Here is a 23,942-nt window from a genome sequence, read left to right as displayed (position 1 = left end):
ATGATTAAGCTCTAGAGCTTTATTCTGATAGTTGCTGAGCATGTCCTGAGTGGTGCTGAGCATTCCCAGAAAACAAAAGTTAAATAATATTTAAAGCTTTGACAATTGAGGCCTTCATAAGATCAGGTCCAAAATTAGTCCAAACTCTAGATTATTATTTTTAATAGCAGTAGCAGTAAAAGAATAAAATTGCAAGGAAAAAAGCTAAGTAACATTTTCAAAGAACTATATGCATTGGTGAAGTTAATTAATATTAAATTAATACAGCTAATGACTTCCTGAAGCCACATAAAATACATCTGAAATATAGCTCTATATGCCTTTTTGCATGAACTGATGGGACAAGCTGTCTCCAAATCACAGTTTAACTTATCCTTATTTGAATATGGAAATTTAAATAATGAAATTAGATATTTTAATAATTTTTCCAGGCCTATTAAGAACATTGGACAAATATCTCACAGGAAGATTAGTAATTAGTAATTGTATTTGAGTCAAAATTACGTGACCATGATTAAGCCAAGCTGACTAATGAAACCCATAACTGGGATATAGTAATGCAATTTAATGAGCTAATTAAATGGCTAAGAGTGGATCCTAAAGGACTAGACCTGCCCCACAGCTTTGTAGTCCTACCCCATCCCTTGCCACCAGAAAACTATTAACTTTGGTTTTTGTAGGGTTAGTTTTTCTGTCAGTTTGTCATTCTGAATCATCTCAGAATGGTGTCATGTGAACACCAGAACTTGTACAAGGGAAGCAGAAGGAGAGCATGTCCAGGAGCAGAAAACTAGCCTTTTTGGCAGCAATTTGCTATTACTTCAGGTTGCTGTATTGTTAAACTTTGCTCTTTGGTGGCAGCAAAAGTGAGTTAAGCATTCCTTACTTTCCCCTGCTTATCTTTAAGCTGGCTCTGTTCTCACCACATAGCTGAGCAAACAGCAGCCACCGTTTGATGACAAGGAGAGAACAAAGGTGTGTGAAAGAGCACCTGGGCTCAGGAGCGCTCTGGAGGGCCACAGATACTCAAACCAGCACTGCCTTCAAAAAAAATCAGCATAAAAATATACCCTTATGAAGATACACAGATGTTCCTGTTACATTTAAGAAAAAATCTCACTGCATGAGTGAATCAGAGAAATCACAGACGTTAACAGAAAGGTGGGACAACATGTAGAAGAGTCCACATAAGCACTTAAATAAAGTGGTGTGCCTTTCTTTGTGGATTCTCCACCACCACAGTGAGGAGAAAGGTTGTATATGATGAAAAAAACCCCTTTTATAGAGGATGCTAACCTAATCTCACCGTACATACTTATTTCTGGTATTCATAGAGCACTTGGTTTGAATTATACCTGAATATGGACACTGGATACCTCTCAGTGATTCTGAAAGCTTTTGCATATGCAAAATTGATTGATGCAAACTGAACATCGTACTTTCTGTTGGTCCCATACTTCTTGATGGAAACAGTGTAAAAATATGCTAGCAAATAGGTGCAATGTGTGCTAGCTGCAAATTTTTTCCTCCATCCATTTCTAACTCGTTGTGGTAAAATATTTAGTAACTGACCATGTTTTTTCATCCTTCATCCTCCTAGCTGCAAACACATGTTCTTCTAACCACAGCTTCGTCATTAGAAGGAATATGTTTGTGAAACCATGGTGAGATACTGTCCGAACATCACTGACTGGTGTGAATGGTAGAGGCCCAAATAATCTCTAGTGGCTTTACAGTGATTTTTACCCTTCAGTTAACCACAAATGAAAGACCTTTTTGTTGTCATTCACCATTGATAATGCTCTTCCAGTGGAATAACATTACTTTATGAAACTCAGCTTAGTTTCAGTGCACCAAGATTAGTTGTTATCTTATTTAAAAAAATGAGAGAAATCTATGGTGGAAAGTATTTCCTGGGCCATCAAGTATAGCATTCTTATACAGCAGGCAAATATATTATAGAGTCTTGGTTATAAGTGTATTGAGCTTGAGGTTCAAATCAGTTGCTATTTTTACCCTGTTTTCATGGTAGGGTATTCCACAGCCTTGCTCACTTCTTACTTTGCTTGCTTCCATGGTGCTTTTTACACATGCACAAATAACTTGATTTTCCTTCCTCTAAAATCCTTCTCTGTATCATCAGGACAGTGTCAGTCAGTGAAGGCAGGGAAAAATTCAGTAAAACTCCCCAGACTGTGCTTGTTGTTGCTAAATAATTTATAGGCACCAAAGTATTACAGCTCCAAGTAAAATGAAATAGGTAAATATGGTACACTTAGATGCTGCATTTATTGAGTGTCAGTGATATTTGTGTTATTGCAGGAAACCTCTTGCAGGAATATGATGTACTGTTCTGAAAAGTGTAGTTGTTTTACTTTTCAGGGTTGCAAGATAACAGAATACATTTGGAGAACCGGTAGGAAAGTACATTTCCTGAAACTCACATCTGTCTGAGAAGGGACCCTGCTGTGGGGTTGTTTAGATACTCATTTAACTCTTCACATTATTCCATCTTTTGCTCACAGTATTGGAATGTGCCAAACAATATGCTTTTTGAAGGGAAACTAGGGAGCAATTTATCTTCTTTATGTGTGCTAAGCAGAGCAGGAGGGAGAAGCAAGCAGGGATTCACAGCAAGCCATGGAGCAGTGATTAGTAACAGCTGACAGTCTCAAACCAAGACTCTCTTTCTTTGATTACCTCATTGTAATAACAGAGTACAAAGGACTGACTGTCCTCAAGCCAAGAATCAGAGACCCAGGAACACAGAAAATAGCAGCTCACAATTTTTTTTGGTAACAAAACACTGCTGCTACCTGCACAGTGCAATTCTAAAAAGACATCCTTTTATGTCCAGACATTTGGACTAACCTTTCCTGGAAATGGGATTCTTCTGTTGGGCATAAAGCTGCTTATTTTCTGTATCAGGAGTGAAACAATAAGCACAGAACATTTGCTTAAGAAAAAGAATAATGTAACATGGTAAATTATTTCAGTTTAATTAGAAAAAAGTTCATTGTGGTAGCTGATAAGCCAAAGCACATTAAGATAGCTTGAATCCTACAGGACATGTTGTTACAAGACTGAAATAAATATGCTAGTAGTTGTAACAGACTTCTACCCTATTCCCCAAGGATGAAAATACTACTTTTCATTTATTCTTAACATATTGCCAAAAATATCTACTTTAACCATGCATCCTAGCAAGATACCACTGATAAAGATACCTTTCCCTTCTGAATGGTGTTAAGCACATTACTTAGTGCTCCATAAAATACATAATGCAATTTCTTAAAATACATGTGGAAGCTTTTAATCTGCTAAAACGCTGGTCTGAGTTTTGGCAGACTGTGCCTGGGGTCCTTCAAATACATGTTTTTGTATGTGCAGCACTTATTAAACAACATTCCACAAATGTACAGTGCTTCTGTTATCTGACTGGCTGTATACCATGTGATGAAGCTGTAAACTATTTACTATGCTAAATCACTCCTGATCTACTTTAGCTGATACTGAAAAAATAATATGACATACTTTAGAATACAGATGTGAGATTAAAGGTATCCCTAAAGGCACAGTAGCTAGTAATGCAGTCTAATGTAAAAATGCATTTGCTTTTACATCTTCAGTATGTAACAGATGTCTGAAGAGACACTTTGTTGAATTGCTAGAAAAATGAAGTGAATATAATTCTAGTCAGAGAGGTGCAAGATTTAAAGAATGGAAAACTAAGGTCGCCTGTCTAAAAAAAGATAGAGAGACATATCTCTATCTATGTGCAAAATGACATGGGATTTGGGGTATGGGATTGTACTGATCTGTAATTTGTCGCAGCTCTATGCTGGAGGTATCACCTTCTCACTCAAAATGTGATCCACTATTGTTGGCCAGCCAGTTCTTGGCTTCTTCACTAAAACTTCCAATAATATGGTATACTGCAGTGATAGTGTCTTTTATTTGGATGATTGTCCACTAGGATCTGACACTAGTTAAGTTCATTTTATAGAGTTCATGAAGCAGCCATCATTTGGAAAGAAGTTTTGCCCAGTTGGATGTGACTCAACTAAGATTTGAACTAATGGTAGTGTGTAACTACTGCATCTGATAACAACCTGTCCATTGGATTTCTGCTTGGAATTTTAATTTTAGTACAATTTTTAAACCCTGAGATCATCTTTCTTTGCTAATTCAGCAATATTAAGATAATTTGGAAAAGAACGGTGTGACATTGCCTTTAGATATGTTCAACAAGACTTGATTACTTGATTTTTTTGAGTAATCTGAAGTTACTCTAGTAACTGCCCACTCACTAAAGAATCCTGCATATTTTTTTGTTGTTGCAGTAGCTACTATCTATCCTTGTACCAGGTTTATTAATAATCAAAGTTGCTCTGGCTTCTTTTTTTTTTTTCTTAGAAATCTTGTCAGTGACACAACACTGTGCATCTGTGTCCAACTTAAAAGTGATAAATTTTCAGTTTGCTTTCAAGCTAACAGTTCATTCATCTGCTGCTGTTTTATCCATTGATCTTCCAAAGAATTTATCTGAGCTGCTCATGGAGCTGTTGCTTTCCTTTTTGTCTACACTACACAGACTCTGCTGGTGTTTACATGTTCTTATAATCCTTTTAGTTTATTACATTCCTTCCCATGTGTCAGGCATTTTTTTAGTTTATACTTTTTTGCAACAGTATGTACGCTTCCATGGGCTATTTTTAATGGATTCACACTTTGTTCTCTGACTTTTCTCCTCTCACACCTCAAGTATAATTTTAATTTCCACCAAGTTGTAGTGCTATCTGCATTCACATGAAGCAACATAAATCACTTTGAATGGAGCTCCATGCTGCTGTTGCTATCCTGCTTCCCATATTGATATAAAATTAGCTCAGTTATCTATCTACAACAGTGAAGTCAGCAATGTAGACATAGCATCTTCTCAATCTGGGGAAGTTTGTCCTGAAAGACATCACCCCCAATACCATAGTGATTTTGGTGCAGGACCTAGTGTAGTGGGGCCTCAGTCTCTCTGATAGTCCAGGTACAAATAAGAAGCACCACTACATAGTATTATCTATCTGTGTCAAAAGGAAATGCATGGAGCTCTTTCATGTCTCTAAGTCATTAGTTGCATTAGAAATTGCAGAACAGTAACTAATTTGACAATACAGAGTATTTTTAGATTATCATTTTTCAAAGAATCACATTAACTTGGATTTGATAAGAAAAATTATGAATATAAAAGTTTACATTACATCAAAACCTAAATCTTGTATTAATAAAGAATCTAGAAACAATCTGAGACTTCCTTTATCAAATATAGCAGTCTGTTTAAAGAATATGGGATCTGATGCAGACATCATTTGAAAAAAATTGTATAGACATTTTTAAATTTATGAACTAGCAGCCTTTTAAAACACCACTTATAATCCATAAGTTAATATCTTAATAATAAATAAGAACATCCTAATGCATAACATCATGAGCATTTTTCCATTTTTTTCATGGACCATAGGAGTAAATAATAATTTAATCACACCTAAATATCCCCAAGAATTTAATGGGTAACAATCAAATCAACTTTAGGAAAAAATTACTTCCTATTTGTGAATTTAAGGTCCTCTGGTAATATCCCATATGAATACTAAGGAGTCATTACTTTAGCTGCAATTAGTCTATTACATTTTAAATTGTCATTATAATTTGGATTTTTTCATAATTCACTAATTATGTTAAGGGTGTTCTGAGAACTCATTATGAAAGTGTGGAATTGGAGTTTCATGTGAACAGGCTTTTGTTTTCCTTCTTTTATCTTGTTTGTTTCAATGACCTCTTGAACTTTGGATCACTGATTCAGTTACAGCCTTGCAATATCAAAGCCATACATTTTTTGCTTTGTCTTTCTCCACCTTACAGACTTGTAGGAGGCAATGGAAAGAAGTTAAGACTTCCTCTGGAATGCCTGACAGTAGCAAGCAGTGCTTTCTAATATTATTCAGCTCTTTTCCAGGAAGTTACAGTGTTAAGTACAGCTGAAAAAATAGGTTTTGGCTTCCATGATTCAAGTGTTATACAGTTACCATCTGGGCATCATCTGCTTGCAGGCAGGATTGAGGATATGAATTTCTATGAGAGGTCTGAGGTACCAAAGAAAATATCAGCTGATTTTAAACTAAACAGATGAAAAAGAAGGTGGGTTTTTTTATATCGCTGTTATTATTGGACTGTGATGTTCTGCAGAACAGAAAAGCAGCCTATTTGCTTTTTAATGAACTATTAAATGTCCTATCTTGAATTTTAAAGCTTTATTTTCTTTATGGATGCAGGCCCTTTGCACAGCTTCATTAGCCTTGAGACAGGTATTAGCCAGGCTTAGTAAGCTAATATTCTCTAACTTTGTTCTCAGGGGTTTGGGAGTTAAGACATACTGCAACTGTAAATATTGAACAAAGCTGATTTTCAGTGCAAGAATGTATCCATTAATGAAATAGCCATTCATTAAGTGAACTCTTGACCAAAACCTATTTTTTCTCTAACTCTGAAAAGGAACTATATTCACTGGAGAATCTCTGATATTATCTAAGTATTGAGATATAAGTTAGAAGTGCGTAGTGAAATGTCAGAATAAAGTATTTAGCTTTGCATACAAGTAGAGCGAAAATAAGAGCTGTTTACAGAGGAAGGAATCAGCATCAGCATGTTAATTCTAGTGCAAATAGTGTACTTCTAGTACTATGCTGTACTTTTCTTTTTCTTATCTACCACCAGTAAAGAGCTAGCAGTATAGTTGCCTGAGGATGAAAAGGTGAGAGGATGAACAAGACATGAATTCTGCTTAAGTGTATAATTGTTACAAACCAGAGCCCAATCCTGAAAACATGCTTAACTGAGGCATCTAAGTAAATGTTTGTGTTAATGTACTTAGTCCAAAAAACTCTTCACAACTTGTGAGACATGAGGCCCTTCAAACTCTTCACTGAAGTAGCAAAGATGAATATTGCTTAAAGAATAATACCAGAACTGATAACTCTAACTACTCAGGAATTACAAGTCATGCTCTCCAAATATTGGAATAACTTAGAAAACAACATTTTTAAAAATAAGTACTCTGTTGTGTGACTCTTGAGTTTTCAGAATATAGTCAGGACCTATTTTTGAGCTTTTCTTCACAACCAGAGGGCCAGGGACTTAATTTGCTTTGATACTTGACTTCCAGAGATGATGGGTCTTTAAGAATAACATTAAGATCCAAAAGCTTCTGATGGCATGAGAGTTGAGCACTCTACTGTTTTCTTTATTCCCATGTTTCTTACTTAGTATTAGAACCAAATTGCTATTCAATTGTGTCATACGGTGAAGAATTTGATCTTTTCACATCCCACGTGATATGGCCCCATAAATAATAAGACAATTTCTTTTTGCACAAGTCTTTCTGTGTCCTAGTAGTTTTTACTTCCCTTTGTAGATCAACATTGATATAGCTGATTTTGATAGACTCCTGCAGAGAAAAAGGTCCCTTCAAGAAACTATCTATAGAAGGAGTACATGGGACTTTTGTATCTGGTGAGATGAGGAACCACAATTGAAGAGCTTGCCATCCCAGCTGCTTTTCTTGCCATTTTGCTAGATACAACTGTCTTCACAGCAGCAGGAACTGAAAGTTTGTGGCATACAAAACTGCCCTGTTTTGCTAACTGTGCAAACCTCTGAGGAATCTGTGTTTGCACTGATTGCACATGTCCCTCTTTCAGATGGCAATGACATGCTTTACAATGATGAACTCTTGGCCAAGATCAGAAAAGCAAAATATACAACCTCTGTTGACCTGAGAAACACTGAGACAGGCCACTCAAGAAAGGCCAGCCTTGAGAACAGGTAGGGGCTGTAGGAATATTTTTCCCCATTTCTAGAATTCAGATGGCACTTTCTACCTTCCAGAGACACATAGATGGGGCTTTTAGGTGAACTGAATTAACTTTGCTGTGGTATGTATCAATGACATCCCTGTATTCAGTCAAACCTGGGAAGATTAAGTCCTAGAGAGAATCAAAGGAAAAAGGCCTTGTGTAAACAGCCTTATGCAAATGAGTGTCATCAGGGTGGCCCAAGTAAAATATCTGAGGCAGTGCATAGAAGTGGCAGAGTATGCCCAGACCTAGCCAAAACTGATGCTTTCTAGAATAAAAAAAAAAGCCACCACAGTTATTTCTGGGACTGGTGGGATGTTATCAGAGTTTTGCATCAAACTTCAGCAGTATAACAGCACCCTGGACTGACTTGCATGAAGAAAATGAGATCAGACTGTGTGAGCATGAAAAAGTTCACATCGAGAGACTTTCTGCCCAATTAAAAAAGGCCAGCAATTCTATACGGACATTCTAGGTTTCAGCAAACATTTTTCTGTGTTCATGGCTGCCTCAGGTGCTCATCTAGAGACAACACTGCAACAAAGGAATAAAGAAAAGGTATTTCACCCTGTGCCACATCTCTGCAAAAAGTTATCAACCATGAAAAGTAACTATGACACAACTGGAAAGCAATTCCTACCAACCAGGCAAGCTCTTAAATATTTGGAGGCATATCTTCTGAGACACTCTTCATGCCATATACAACAGCATTATTTATATTTTGTTGCATTCATTTCCCAAGGTCTGAACCGGAGGATATAGAATATATTCGGAAACAGCCTGGAAGAAAAAATATGCACTAACAGGAGTGCCTGGATGAAAGGAATTGTAGCTGATGCAGGATCTGCTTTGTGACTCTCTAACATGCAGCTCAAATCCCAGATGTTGCTGATCCTTAGTAATATCTATAGTCTCAACAAATCTTTCCCACTTAGAGATTTCTGTCCCGAGTGTCTCTTTTCTCCTCCTTATCTTCTACCACCAGTGAGAGTTGTGTCATGCGGCTGGATACCAGGATGAACAACTAGTTGGGCAGCCTTCCTCATCTTCCAGACAATCCAATATCTTACTGGAACCCAGACCCAACGCTTGAGTCTTGTAGCTCCTGTGGTGCACAGTGACTTTCCTCATTCTCCATTGCTCAAAACTCAGGTAGGGCATCCAGCAGTGCTATCAAGAGACAAGTATTCAATATTGGATTGGTAGCCCTTGTCCTTATGGGAGATTTCAACTTCCCAGACATCAGCTGGGAATATCATACTGCTGTGACAAGCAAGTCTGGGAAATTCCTGAAGTTTGTGGAAGATTAACTTCTTGTCACAAGTACTCAGGGAGCCAACTAGGAAAGATGCCCTCCTAGACTTGTTTGTGAATAGAGAAGGACTCGTGGGAGATGTGATGGTAGGTGGCTGTCTTGGCCACAGTGATCACAAAATGGCTGAGTTAAAAATTTTCGCTGTAATGAGAAAAAAGGTCAGCAGAGTTGCTACCCTGGATTTCAAGAGAGCAAACTTTAAGCTACTCAGGGAGCTACTTAGCAGAGTACCCTGGGAATCTGCTTTTGAGGGCTCAGGGGTCCATGAGTACTGGTCAGTTTTGAAGAACCACCTTTTAAAAGCACAAGAGCAGGCAACCCCATTGTGTCAAAAGTCAAGCAAGCGGGGCAGAAGACCAGCTAGGCCGAACAGGGAACTCCTCGTGGAGCTCAAGAGGAAAAAGAAATGGTACGATCTCTGGAAGCGAGGTCAGGCTTCGCAGGAAGATTACAGAGCCGTGGTTCGCACATGCAGGGAGAAGACACGAAAGGCCAAAGCTCAATTAGAGTTGGAACTGGCCAGCGTTGTGTCAGACAACAAGAAGGGCTTTTTAAAGTATGTTAATAGCATACTTTTTCTAAGGAAAACATTGGACCAATACTTGTTGAAGATGGTCACCTGACTAATAGGGATGAAGAAAAAGCAGAGGCATTCAATGCTTTTTTGCCTCAGTCTTTAATAATACTGATAGATCTTGGGCTGCCCGGTCCTCTGAGTCGGAGGACCATGACTGTGGGAGCACTGGCTTTCCATTTGTGGACGCTGAAATTGTAAGGGACCAGCTACATCAGCTGAATGTTCACAAGTCCATGGGGCCTGATGGGATTCATCCCAGAGTACTGAAGGAGCTAGCAGATGTTACAGCAGGACCCCTCTCGATCAGGTCTTGGGAGTCTGGGGAGGTCCCTGCTGACTGGAAGCTAGTCAATGTTATCCCAATTTACAAGAAGGGCGTGAGGGAAGACCAAGGAACTACAGACCTGTTAGTCTAACCTCAGTTCCTGGGAAAATTATGGAGAAGATCATACTGAGTACTACTGAAAGGCATTTAAAGAACAATGCAATCATCAGGCACACTCAACATGGGTTCACAAAGGGAAAGTCCTGTTTGTCCAACTGAAAGTTGGACCTGAAAGTCCAACTAATTTGATATCCTTCTATGATAAGGTCACACGCCTAGTGGATGAAGGGAAGGCAGTGGATGTAGTTTCTCTGGATTTTAGGAAGGCTTTTGATACTGTCCCTCACAGCATCCTTCTGGACAAGTTGACCAACTGTGAGATGAGCAGGTACACGGTGCGCTGGGTGAAGAACTGGCTGGACGGCAGGGCTCAAAGGGTTGTAGTGAATGGGGCTACATCTGGCTGGTGACCGGTCACCAGCAGTGTTCCTCAGGACTCAGTCCTAGGGCCAGTTTTGTTCAATATTTTTATCAATGATCTGGATGCAGGAGTTGAATGCACCCTTAGCAAGTTTGCTGATGATACCAAACTGGGAGGTGCAGTTGACTCTCTCAGGGGACAAGAGGCCTTGCAGAGGGATCTGGATAGATTGGAGCATTGGGCAATCCATTAACGGCATGAAATTTAACAAGAACAAATGCCAGATTCTGCACCTGGGACGGAGTAACACCAGGCACAAGTATAAACTGGGAGAGGAGTGGCTGAGAGCAGCCCTGCAGAAAGGGATCTGGGGGTGCTGGTCGGCAGCAGGCTCAATAGGAGTCAGCAGCGTGCCCTGGCAGCCAGGAGGGCAAACCGCATCCTGGGGTGCATCAAACACGGCACAACCAGCCGGTCAAGAGAGACCATTATCCCACTGTATACAGCATTGGTGCAGCCTCACCTTGAGTACTGTGTGCAGTTCTGGGCCCCACCATTTAAGAAGGATGTGAAGGTCCTTGAATGCATCCAGAGGAGGGCAACAGAGCTGGTGACAGGGCTGGAAGGCATGTCCTGTGAGGAGCGGCTGAGGGCTCTGGGGTTGTCTAGCTTGGAGAAAAGGAGGCTGAGGGGCGACCTCATTGCTCTCTACAGCTTCCTGAGGAGGGAAGGGGAGAGGGAGGTGCTGATCTCTTCTCCCTGGGATCCAGTGGCAGGACATGTGGGAATGGTTCAAAGCTGCGTCAGGGGAGGTTCAGACTTGACATTAGGAAGCGTTTCTTTACCGAGAGGGTGGTCAAACACTGGAACAGGCTTCCTGGAGAGGTGGTCGATGCCCCAAGCCTGTCAGTGTTCAAGAGGCATTTGGACAATGCCCTTAATAACATGCTTTAACTTTTGGTCAGCCCTGAAGTGGTCAGGCAGTTGGACCAGATGATCATTGTAGGTCCTTCCAACTGAACTATTCTAGTCTAATATCTCTGCCTCCAGTAATGATGATAATGATGAATCTGCCTTATAGAAGCTTATAATCCAAAGACATGTTTGAAGGACAGTATGTAGCAGATCCAGCAATTACAGAGTTGTGGTTTAAATGGAAATAATATATTATAGGTCAACAACTGCCCATTATCAAAACATGGAAAAAAGAAAAATCAGGGGTGAAAACAAGGGTAGATGACCTGAGGATAGCATTACAGTCTCCTCTTTGTGAGAGATAACAACCTTCTGCTTATGGTTGGGTCTCCAGTTGGTTCTTCTGCAATCATCTGTGTAGCTGATGCAGTGATTCAGAAAGTACTTTGTGTCTGTCAGATCTTACAGCATTGATGAAAGGATGATATGCGTTTCTCCTGCTGCTGTGCAAGTACTCCCAGTAGTGTTCCTGGTGTCCCCAAAATGCACCCTCAGGAACATTCTTGTTTTTAGATGCTTCTGGTCTTCATGAGTGGTTATGGCAAAGACAAACTGACAAGGGAGCAAGTATGATGAGGTAAAGAGGTGAAAGGAGTAGGAAAGTGAAAGCTGTTAAAGCCTGAACGGAGCCTCCGTGTATCTACATATACCTGGGTGTAACTCTTCTCTTCACAAGTTTTCAGGCTGGTTTTCATACTCTGATATGGCTCTTACACCGTTGTTATTTGTCACCTTCCCAACAGTGGCATAATTAAGAGCTGTTGATATTTTTTGCATAGTTCTTTCCTTCTTTCATGACATATGGTTTGCTTTATGCATTTTATTTTTAAGTCTAATTTCATATCAATTGAGTGAATTTACATTTGCTGAATCACAGAATTGTATAGGTTGGAAAAGACCTTTAAGATCATAAAGTCCAACCGTTAACCTAGCACTACCAAGACCACCACTACACCATGTCCCTAAGGACCTCATCCAAACAGCTTTTAAATACCTCCAGGGATGGGGACTCCACCACTGCCCTGGGCAGCCTGTTCCAAGGCTTGATAACCCTTTCAGTGAAGAAATATTTCCTAATATCCAATCTGAACCTCCTCTGGCGCAACTTGAGGCCGTTTCCTCTCGTCCTATCACTTGTTACCTGGGAGAAGAGACCAACACCCACCTCTCTACTACCTCCTTTCAGGTAGTTGTAGAGGACAATAAGGTCTCCCCTCAGCCTCCTTTTCTCCAGGCTAAACAACCGCAGGTCCCTCAGCCGCTCCTCATAACACTCGTTCTCCAGACCCTTCCCCAGCTTCGTTGCCCTTCTCTGGACACGCTCCAGCCCCTCAATGTCTCTCTTGGAGTGAGGGGCCCAACACTGAACACAGTAGTCGAGGTGCGGCCTCACCAGTGCCGAGTACAGGGGCACGATCACTGCCCTGGTCCTGCTGGCCACACGACTTCTGATACAAACCAGGATGCCATTGGCCTTCTTGGCCACCTGGACACACTGCTGGCTCATATTCAGCCTGCTATCGACCAACACCCCCAGGTCCTTTTCCACCAGGCAGCTTTCCAGCCACTCTTCCCCAAGCCTGTAGCGTTGCATGGGGTTGTTGTGGCCCAAGTGCAGGACCCAGCACTGAGCCTTGTTGAACCCCATACAATTGGCCCCAGCCCATCGATCCAGCCTGTCCAGGTCCCTCTGCAGAGCCTTCCTACCCTCCAGCAGATCAACACTCCCGCCCAACTTGGTGTCATCTGCAAACTGACTGAGGGTGCACTCGATCCCTTCCTCCAGATCATTGATAAAGATATTAAACAGAACTGGCCCCAACACCGAGCCCTGGGGACACCGCTTGTGACCGGCCGCCAACTGGAGTAAACTCCATTCACCACCACTCTTTGGGCCCGGCCATCCAGCCAGTTCTTTACCCAGCAAAGAGTACACCTGTCCAAGCCATGAGCAGCCAGTTTCTCCAGGAGAATGCTGTGGGAAACCGTGTTGAAGGCTTTACTGAAGTCTAGATAGACAACATCCACAGCCTTTCCCTCATCCACTAGGCGGGTCACCTTGCTGTAGAAGGAGATCAGGTTGGTCCAAGCAGGACCTGCCTTTCCTGAACCCATGCTGGCTGGGCTTGATCCCTTGGTTATCCTCTACATGCCGTGTGATGGCACTCAGGATGATCTGCTCCATCAGCTTCCCTGGTACCGAGGTCAGGCTGACAGGCCTGTAGTTCCCCGGGTCCTCCTTCCGGCCCTTCTTGTAGATGGGTGTCACATTTGCTAATCTCCAGTCAGCTGGGACCTCCCCAGTTAGCCAGGACTGCTGGTAAATGATGGAAAGGGGCTTGGTGAGCACTTCTGCCAGTTCCTTCAGTACTCTCGGGTGGATCTCATCAGGCCCCATAGACTTGTGAGTGTCTAAGTGGTGCAGCAGGTCACTAACCATTTCCCCCTGGATTATGGGGGCTCCATTCTGGTCCCCGTCCCTATCTTCCAACTCCGGGGGCTGGGTACCCAGAGAACAATTGGCCCTACTATGAAAGACTGAGGCAAAGATGGCATTAAGTACCTCAGCCTTTTCCTCTTCCTTGGTCACTGTGTTCCTTCCCTGTCTACTAGGGGCTGGAGATTCTCCTTAGCTCTCCTTTTGCTGCTAATGTATTTGAAGAAGTATTTTTTGTTGTCTTTTACGGCAGTAGCTAAATTAAGTTCTAGTTGGGATTTGGCCCTTCTAATTTTCTCCCTGCACAGCCTTGCTACACCTTTGTAGTCCTCTTGACTTGCCTGCCCCTTCTTCCAGAGGTCATAGACTCTCCTCTTTTTCCTGAGTTTGAGCCAGAGCTCTCTATTCAGCCAGGCTGGTCTTCTTTCCTGCCGGCTCATCTTTTGGCACCTGGGCACAGCCTGCTCTTGTGCCTTTAGGACTTCCTCCTTGAAGAATGTCCAGCCTTCCTGGACTCCTTTGCCCTTTAGGGCTGCCTCCCAGGGGACTCTGTCGACCAGTCTCCTAAACAGGCCAAAGTCTGCCCTCCGGAAGTCTAAGGTGGCAGTTCTGCTGCCCCCCCTCCTCACTTCTCCAAGAATCAAAAACTCTATCATTTCGTGATGACTATGCCCAAGACGGCCTCCAACCATCACATTGCTCCCCTGAGCCTCCTTTTCTCCAGGCTAAACAACCCCAGTTCCCTCAGCCGCTCCTCATCAGCCTTGTGCTCTAGACCCTTCACCAGCTTTGTTGCACTTCTCTGGACACGCTCCAGCACCTCAATGTCTCTCTTGTAGTGAGGGGCCCAACACTGAACACAGTATTTGAGGTGCAGTCTGTGCTGGTTTTGGCTGGGATAGAGTTAATTTTCTTTATAGTGGCTGGTATGGGGCTATGTTTTGGATTTGTGCTGAAAACGGTGTTGATAATGCAGAGATGTTTTAGTTGTTGCTGCACTGGTCAAGGACTTTTCAGCTTCCCGTGCTCTGCCAGGTGCACAAGAAGCTGGGAGGGGACACAGCCAGGACAGCTGACCCACACTGCCCAAAGGGCTATTCCAGACCATATGGCCTCATGCTCAGTATATAAATTGGGGGGAGTTGGCTGGGGGGCAGCGATCGCTGCTCAGGGACTGGCTGGGCGCCGGTCGGCGGGTGGCGGCGGTTGTATCACTTGGTTTTTTTCCTGGGTTTTGTTCCTCTCTTGCTGTCTTTTTGTTTTCCTTCTCATTACAATTTTTTTTTTTTTTTTGTTTGTTTTGTTCCAATTATTAAACTGTTCTTATCTCAACTCACGAGTTTTCTTACTTTTGCTCTTCTGATTCTCTCCCCCATCCCACCGGGGGTAGAGGGAGGTGAGCAAGTGGCTCTGTGGTACTTAATTGCCAACCAGGGCTAAACCACAACACAGTCTCACCGGTGCCGAGTACAAAGGGACAATCACTTCCCTAGTCCTGCTGGCCACACGACTTCTGATCCAAGCCAGGATGCCATTGGCCTTCTTGGCCACCTGGGCACACTGCTGGCTCATATTCAGCCTGCTATCGACCAACACCCCCAGGTCCTTCTCTGCTGGGCACCTTTCCAGCCACTCTTCCCCAAGCCTGTAGCGTTGCATGGGGTTGCTGTGACCCAAGTGCAGGACCCAGCACTGAGCCTTGTTGAACCTCAGACAATTGGCCTCAGCCCATGGATCCAGCCTGTCTACAGGTCCCTCTGCAGAGCCTTCCTACCCTCCAGCAGATCAACACTCCCACACAACTTGGTGTCATCTGCAAACTGACTGAGGGTGCACTGGATCCCTTCGTCCAGATCATCGATAAAGATATTAAACAGGACTGGCCCCAACACAGAGCCCTGGGGACACCGCTTGTGACCGGTCGCCAACTGGAGTAAACTCCGTTCACCACAACTCTTTGGGCCCAGCCATCCAAGCCAGTTTTTACCCAGCAAAGCATACACCCGTCCAAGCCATGAGCAGGCAGTTTCTCCAGGAGAATGCTGTGGGAAATGGTGTCAAAGGCTTTACTGAAGTCTGAATAGACAACATCCACAGCCTTTCCCTCATCCACTAAGCGGGTCACCTTGTCATAGAAGGAGATCAGGTTAGTCAAGCAGGACCTGCCTTTCCTGAACCCATGCTGGCTGGGCCCAATCACCTGGCTGTCCTGTACGTGCCGTGTGATGGCACTCAAGATGATCTGCTCCATAACCTTCCTCAGCACCGAGGTCAGGCTGACAGGCCTGTAGTTCCCCAGATCCTCCTTCTGGCCCTTCTTGTAGATAGGCGTCACATTTGCTAACCTCCAGTCAGCTGGGCCCTCCCGGTTAGCCAGGACTGCTGATAAAGGATTGAAAGTGGCTTGGTGAGCACTTCCGCCAGCTCCCTCAGTACCCTTGGGTGGATCCCATCTGACCCCATAGACTTGTCTGTGTCTAAGTGGTGTAGCAGGTCGCTAACCATTTCGCCTTGGATTATGGGGGCTTCATTCTGCTCCCTGTCTCTGTCTTCCAGCTCCAGCGGGCTGGGTACTCCGAGAACAATTGGTCTTACTATTAAAGACTGAGGCAAAGACGGCATTAAGTACCTCAGCCTTTTCCTCATCCTTCATCACTATGTGTCCCCCCACATCCAATAAAGGATGGAGATTCTCCTTAGCCCTCCTTTTGTTGTTAATGTATTTATAGAAACATTTTTTATTGTCTCTTACTGCAGTAGCTAAATTAAGTTCTAGTTGGGCTTTGGCCCTTCTAATTTTCTCCCTGCATAACTTCACGACATCTTTGTAGTCCTCCTGCCCCTTCTTCTATGATGATATTGTGCTTTGGGAAACCTTCCTCTTAAAATTCCAATAACTAATTGGAAGATACTTTATCTTCTATCAAATCCCTCCATAAGGCCTCAAGGTCCTGGCAAATTTCCAGCTATAAAGATTTTGTGGCTGTTTCCCATCCCTGTATTCTTTTTAATGTTCCTTCCTTCCCAAACTCCAGACTCAGAAGAAAAACAAAGAAACGAGTACATTCCATACAACTCTGACAGCAGGGCCAGTTCCCCAACAAATTGATTTGTTTGGTACCAGCTACCCTTATTCTGTGTCTTCATACAGAAAGCCTTTCAGGGCACAGTCTGTCTCTTTTCTGTGCTTAAAGGACACAAAAGACCCAACCCTTGCTGGGAATGCTGGACAATATTTGGATTCTAACAGATGCTTTGATCTCCCTCCATTATGAGGCCATCCCTACAAGACATCAGGCTCAGACTGCTGAGGATCTTCTACATTTGTCATCAGACATTAAATCCATATACAAACGAATGTACATTTCTTCTTCTTCTTTTAAAAAGACTCCTTGTCCTTCTTCTCTCTGTATGTCAGCTTAAGCACAACGAATCCATCCTTTACAATCTCTGAATCTGTGCTCACAATTTACCGCACGCAGGCCCCTGTAGTTGCATGCAGCCTAATATGAGCTGGCCCGATAGTCAGAAACCAAACCTCTCAATACACCCATTCAAATATGGATTTTTGAACATGCAAAAATTGCAGATACGATAGTCATAGTGGTAAGTACACGGAACAGAAATCCCTGTGAGGGTTTTGACTCCACTGTCCATATGGAGTTACAAAATCACCATGCAAACACAAAAAGTGTTTTCCTAAACTGCTCATCACCCTAGGCCCAAACAGAACAAGCGCAGAGACTGAATTACCTCTTGCCCATGGAGAAGTTATTGCTTTTGATTGATTGCAGAGTTGAGGTTTTGGCAGGGTACCAGGAGCTCCCAGTGTGGCTGCCTGTATCACACAGAACTGTATATAGCTAGAGGGCAAACATAAGATTCCCACTGTGCCAACATATCAACCTTTGTAAACACAAATATGGAATGAAAACTGAGAAGTGGCAAGACTATATCATGCCAGCGGTACATGCCGTATTTATTATTCTAGTGCATATGCTTAGAATCAAAAGATCTTTGCGGGGGTTCCACTGCCATTCTCCTTCAAAATTAGGCATTTCTAAATGCACAAGAGCTGATGAGAATACTTTTCAAGTTGAAAAAGATTCTATGTGGAGAAATCTAGTTTAAGAATGTCTATTTTTTTCTTACTGCCTTTTCAGTTTTTATTTTATAATATGCTGTTAGCAAAAAAAACCCAACAAAACTAGTTGAGAAAGTAATATATTCAGTAAGGAAAATCAGGATTACTCTGACAGGCTTGGTGCCATGACAACTTCCCCAGTGTCAATAGCTTTGCTAAAATCCCAAACCACCACATCTACTGGCTTCCCTTGGTCAACTAGATGGGTGACCGTGTCATAAAAGTTAATTAACATGATTTGCCTAAGGTTATACATGTCGCAGCATTAATTTTCCACATTTTACATCCATAAGTTGCTTTGGGCAAAATTTGGCTTTTCACCACTTGAATCTTCATATCCAGATGCTGTGTTTTCCTGACTTAAGTAAGGGAGTGGCTTAGAGACTATTTCAAGTTCAGTTGTTTCTCTCAATATTATCCTTCTTTCATTATAGGTCATTCCAAGCAACTGCATCTGCAACTTGGCTGTTAATTGTGACCTTACTTGTGTTTTGTTTTATTACTTGAGTCACTTTGTGTGCCTTTGTTTTTATCTCTGTGAGGGGATAGACCATGTATCCTTACTACTTGTTTTTAACAGTCACCATTCATTGCAGTCCATTGATAGCTGAAATCAAGAGCATCATATGTACATCTGAGGTTAGTTAAGAGGCATCCACACATTGAAATTCCAGCTCTCTGCACTTTGTCAACTCTTTCTATAGTTTGTGTAGTGGTAAATACTATGAACATGTTGAAAAAGTCTGGGGACCAAACCTTGTGTCTCTGAGTCTGCCCAAAGGAAAGTCACTTGTGTCTCCTGCAGTTGTTGATGTTGTAGTCTGTTATTGAAAGGCTGTATCAGAGGCAGGGAAGTTTCTGTATCTTCCAGAATCCATGAGAGACAGTCATGTCATGATTGGAATTAGAAAAGGGAGTGAATATAAACAAAGACATACTACAAACTGCATACTAAGATGTTTTTCTTCTTTGAGGCAATTCTTCCATACTCAGCCTTCTAAATTGTTTTACTATACAGCCTTCTTTTGTGTAAGAAAATTCACAGTCTTTTTCTTTGTGTTTGTACAGGATCTTGCACACAAAATCCTGGTCTGTGATTAAGATTCATTTGTACTGTATCAGTGTTACTCCCATTAACAGTTTGGACAAACATTATCATCTAATGCACAGTGCGTTGTACTGGTATTCATGACTGGGATCTTTGCTTGATTGTATTATTGCTGATCTGCTGTATAGTCTTTGGCAAGCCAGCGGACCTCTCTGTTTCACTGTTTCTACGTTCCCTTTCTCTTTCCCCAGCTTGATTTATGTCAGTAAATTTTTCAGGGGAAGATGTTTTCTTACTGTTTGTGCAATGTGCAGCAAAAATTGGTCTCAGATCTTGACTGGGCTTTTTATGGGCTCTGCTATACTTTACCAGACAAAGATATTTGAAAGAAATGCACAGAATTTAATCCTAGTTTACTTGCATTTAAAAGTAGTGGTCCCTATACAACTAAATTCCAAGCTTCCAAAATTTTGGGGGAAATTTTGGGAAAGGAGATGCAGCATGTCTGTTAAACTGAGCTATAAGCAGAATTGTGCAAAATATTTGCAAATAACCCTTAGAAAATTTCTCTAGCTTTAATATTTGTCACAAATGTTATGTTCCAACTATGCTTTTTATAAAGACTGATCATGAATCATTTTTGTGAATTTGATTTCAGGAAATATATCGTTTAGTTAAGAAAAGGTACCTCATTCTGATGCCCTTATATTCAGTGAATAACTGTCTTCCTAACTGAAATAATGCAGATAAAACTTGTGGGACAGTTTTAAGGACTGGAATTTCAATTTCATTATGATTTTGATGTAACAGCACAAAAAATGTTAATGCATAGCGCTCTTAATGCTGGTGCAAATCCTGCAGTCTTTGCCTATTTCATGATGGATTGAATTGTTAGCATATGCATATATATTTATTTTATATACTTTTTAGGGACAATGCATATTTTAAAATAATTATGTCAAGCAAATTGTTTATGTCAAATGCTTCAAGTTATAATGAAATAAGAAGGTATAAAATATTTTGAAGTCCTATAACTGCAGCACATTCAAAACAGAAATGGAGCAAAATTGTCAGCCTTGTGTTTGTATAAGAATTCAGGCTAGATTTGGTCATAAAATAATCCAAATGGGAATTTAATCTATTTCTTTGGTTATTTATGCTGCCTCCCATATAGTGTGCCTTAATTTTGCCTTTGACTTTGTAAGAGATACTGATTGGGATTGCTGACTTAGGAGTTCTCCAATTTGAAAGACTGTAGAGAATAAAGACCAGCATAGAGTATGCAGCTGGATTTGTGCCTAAATCACAAAAATATTAAGAAAACAGATATTCATATAATCATATTTTCCTATAAACAGTAAAAGATGAAAGGTATGCAAATAACCTCTATTTTCTCCCAAGCAGATATTAGTACATGCCTGGTAACATACACATCAGAAGATAGAATCTCATGGAGAAAACTGCATACCTGCTTGAGCCACGTGCAATAATCGTAAGTCATAAGGCAAATGAGAGTAAAAACCTCTGAATGTGATTCTGCATTGTTTCTTTCATGAAAGTACCAAAACAGGCTATAGAGAAATGTGACTGGGTTGACTTCACCTTTTATAGTTTATTTTCCCCAAGAGTCTGTGAATAACTGCCAGAACTGTTTTACCTGTATAGCAAAACTCTTCACTTTCTCAATTTATCTGTCATTTACATAACAGCTCATAGCTTCTATAATTATTACTTCATTTTAATTGTTCTAATTTCTTTGATATTCAAAAAATTTGCGAAGGAATGTAATCATGCCTAGCCTATTTCTAACACCTCAGAGACCATATGTTCTGATATTGTCATTACCAGTTATATTGAGCACACTTATAAATACAAATGGAAACCCAGAACATCATATCTGGGAGACACTGTCATGCCTGCAAACAGCAAAAATATTTATTCAGATCATTTACAGTTGGAAGAAGTAATATTACCAGCATGCAAGACCCTGGAGGAAACTTACGGTTACAGCTTTGCCAAACAAAATACAGGAAATAAGAGATTTGGGTCATGGATGCCAAGAGTGGTCTTAAGACTGACTTGAGAAGCATAAGACTTTTATCCAATGAATTATCCTATAATGTGTAAAAAAACCCCAAAACAGTAGTGTCTATAAAATTGCACAGTAGTATACCCGTAAGGAGTTATAGTTTGTTATTTAGAGATTGAATACTACCCATATATTTACTTGAGTATGAGTTCTGTAGCAAATATGTAAGAGCATCTTTGTTTTTAAAACCATTTGTGCACTAAATGAGGTATTGTTCAGTGTAGAAAACAGTTTTTCCAGAGTTTTTAGCAATAAACTGGGAAAGTTCTTGTAATCCCATGAAAAAAGTCCTGTTGTATTTAAGGATTTTTGAAAAGAATTAAATCTGTCATTTGTGAATTGCATTGAGTTTTCTGTGATTGTTCCCTGCCTGACTAAGGAAGTTTAAAATGTTGTGAAAATAAATGTCTCTAATTCAAAGGGAAACTCTAATCCACTTAACATTGTGAGGCACTTGTATGATAATAAGACAATCTCATAGATAGGTAACATTTCTCTTTGCCAGAAACCTTTATATAATTATGTAATTGATTGTTATGAAAAAAGGGGCATTAAAAAGGATAAAGTGCTCCAAAGAATTTAAAAGGAAAAAAAACATCAAAAAGAAGGGTATTGTTTGAATACAGAAATTGGGAAAAGCATCTTTTAGTTTCTGTGTATATTAATTCAAAGCTTTTGTTATATTGTCTCTAAAACAGCAATAGCAGCGGTATCTCTTTCTGCAGGTTATAACACTTCTGTTCTAGCACATGAAATATTCATTTTTTTATGATTTGGTGTGTGCATCTTTATCAAATTATTTAAAAGAAAACTTCAGAACAAAGAAACTGTTTCTTTTTTTACCTGTGACTAAGCTGGATACAATTAGTGGCAGGACCAGCATTTGCAGCATTCTCATGAGTAGTTCTCCTGGAAATGAAAAGTACTTGACTTCCCGATAGCTCATCTTATATGATCGGAGAGAAAATCCAAGAATTATACCTGAAGAGAGGGAAAAGATATCATGACTTACTCTTCTAAAGTAGTAGTAACATCTGAAAATGAATATCTGTATAGTACTTACTTGATGTATCTGATTGTAACATGCAATTTTTACTATGCCCCAGATTGCACTCTATCAACTACCTATATGAGTAGTCCTACTGAAGCCAGTAAATTACTTTTTACTGTAACAGATTCAGAAGGTTATTTCTGTTGCTATTTTTTAAAACCTGGATTAGTGTAAAAGGTACATCTTGAGAATTAATGAAAAGGAAACAGTCCCTGCTACTGCAGCTGAGTGCTTTGACTTCTGGGATTTTGAGTGTAATCATATATGCAATGCATATACATACTAGCCACCAACCTTCAGAAGTCTTGTTGATGCCTGTTTTCTCTGTGGGGCTGATCCTGTAGATGTGCTTCATATTGGATGAGATAACCAGGAGAGATTTACTTGAGAATCCCCTTGTGGTTAGGTCTTTACACAGCAAAACAGCATCAGGAGGTAAGTAGCTTTACACGTGCCTATCTTCAGAAACACAGGCACTTGCAAAGAAGCAGCTAATTGGGGTTGGAAGGTGTTACTGGATGATTAAGTGGTGGGTTTCAATGCCTGAGGGAGTGGGGTAAGGGAGCGTCTGAATCCATTTATCTTGCTGGGAACTTGAGATAAATGGTGCTTGAGATAAATTTACAAATGGAAGCCATAGATGGGCTGATATGTGTGGCAACCCAAACTTCTCAGCTAGATCTTCTCAAATTTTGTCCTGTACTTGGCACCAACTGCTTTATTTGCTTATTTGGTTAATTATTGGGTTAATTGACACAACTAGTTACAATTTACTGAGTGTTAAATGGTTTGGTGCCTATCTGATGTAGGTCTTTTATATCCAGCCAGGCAACACATGGCTGTATCTAGAACACTCCTTAACCATACAGATGGTGAAACTCAACTATCCCTCTTTCCCACTCTTGACTCCATGTTCTTGCCCACTGCCTAGTACTAGCATTTGTGCTAATTGTGGCTGTATAGAAAGTTGGATCAGAGAATTGATCCTACTGCAAAAAATAATTTATTTTATTGGGTTATTTTTTAGCCAGGTCAATTCCTGAGGTAATTTGTTTGCATGACTGCACAAGTTTTCGTACTTTCACAAGGGGATAGGTAGAAATTTTCACTGGAGAAGAGTAGGACTGCCCTTTTTGGCAGATAGGCAGACTTAGGTTTCCTAAAACTTTTCATGAAACTGCATCCTCGTTGATGTTAGGCAGCAGCACACTCAAGCTCACTTCTAGAGCTTGTTAAAACTTGGGTATGTCCTGAAAATGCCATAATATTGAACACGTGAAAATTGCTAGTTCCAATTCTTAATCACTTTGTGTTTTTTCTTTTTAAAATCAGATTTTAGATTGGTACATCCATACAGCAGATAATATCTTCATGCCAAATTTTACTAGCTAAAATATGCTGTTATGCCTCCTACACTAGCTTATTGCCATCTGCTGATGTAAGGAAACATCTATAACTCTGATCTTAGCAACCCCTGTCTGTCTGATCATGCTGTTAGGGACTTCAGCAGGTTGGTTAAGTTAGAGGAGTCCAGCAGTGTCTTGTGTAGGACAGAAAATCTCAATATTACAGGATGGGAGAAAAGTGATTAGAGCACAATTAGAATAAACCATGGACTTCACACTATGGAAGAGAGTGGTGGGACTAGAAGGC

General features: G+C 40.9%; 1 protein-coding gene across 1 annotated transcript in view; it reads right to left on the bottom strand.

Annotated features, from left to right (window-relative positions):
* The window catches only part of LOC140650569 (excitatory amino acid transporter 1), a 46,143-nt gene extending 23,939 nt beyond the window's left edge, over positions 1-22,204 (bottom strand). Inside the window, exon 1 of the mRNA XM_072859074.1 lies at positions 22,082-22,204. Within this exon, the coding sequence (XP_072715175.1) occupies positions 22,082-22,184 (103 nt within the window). The 5' untranslated portion in view covers positions 22,185-22,204. The remainder of the gene's footprint in view (positions 1-22,081) is intronic.
* Between the last annotated feature and the right edge of the window lie 1,738 nt (positions 22,205-23,942).

This window comes from Ciconia boyciana, chromosome 4 (genome assembly GCF_034638445.1).
Source record: "Ciconia boyciana chromosome 4, ASM3463844v1, whole genome shotgun sequence".
Taxonomy (NCBI): Eukaryota; Metazoa; Chordata; class Aves; order Ciconiiformes; family Ciconiidae; genus Ciconia; species Ciconia boyciana.
This window is presented reverse-complemented; position numbering and strand designations above follow the sequence as displayed.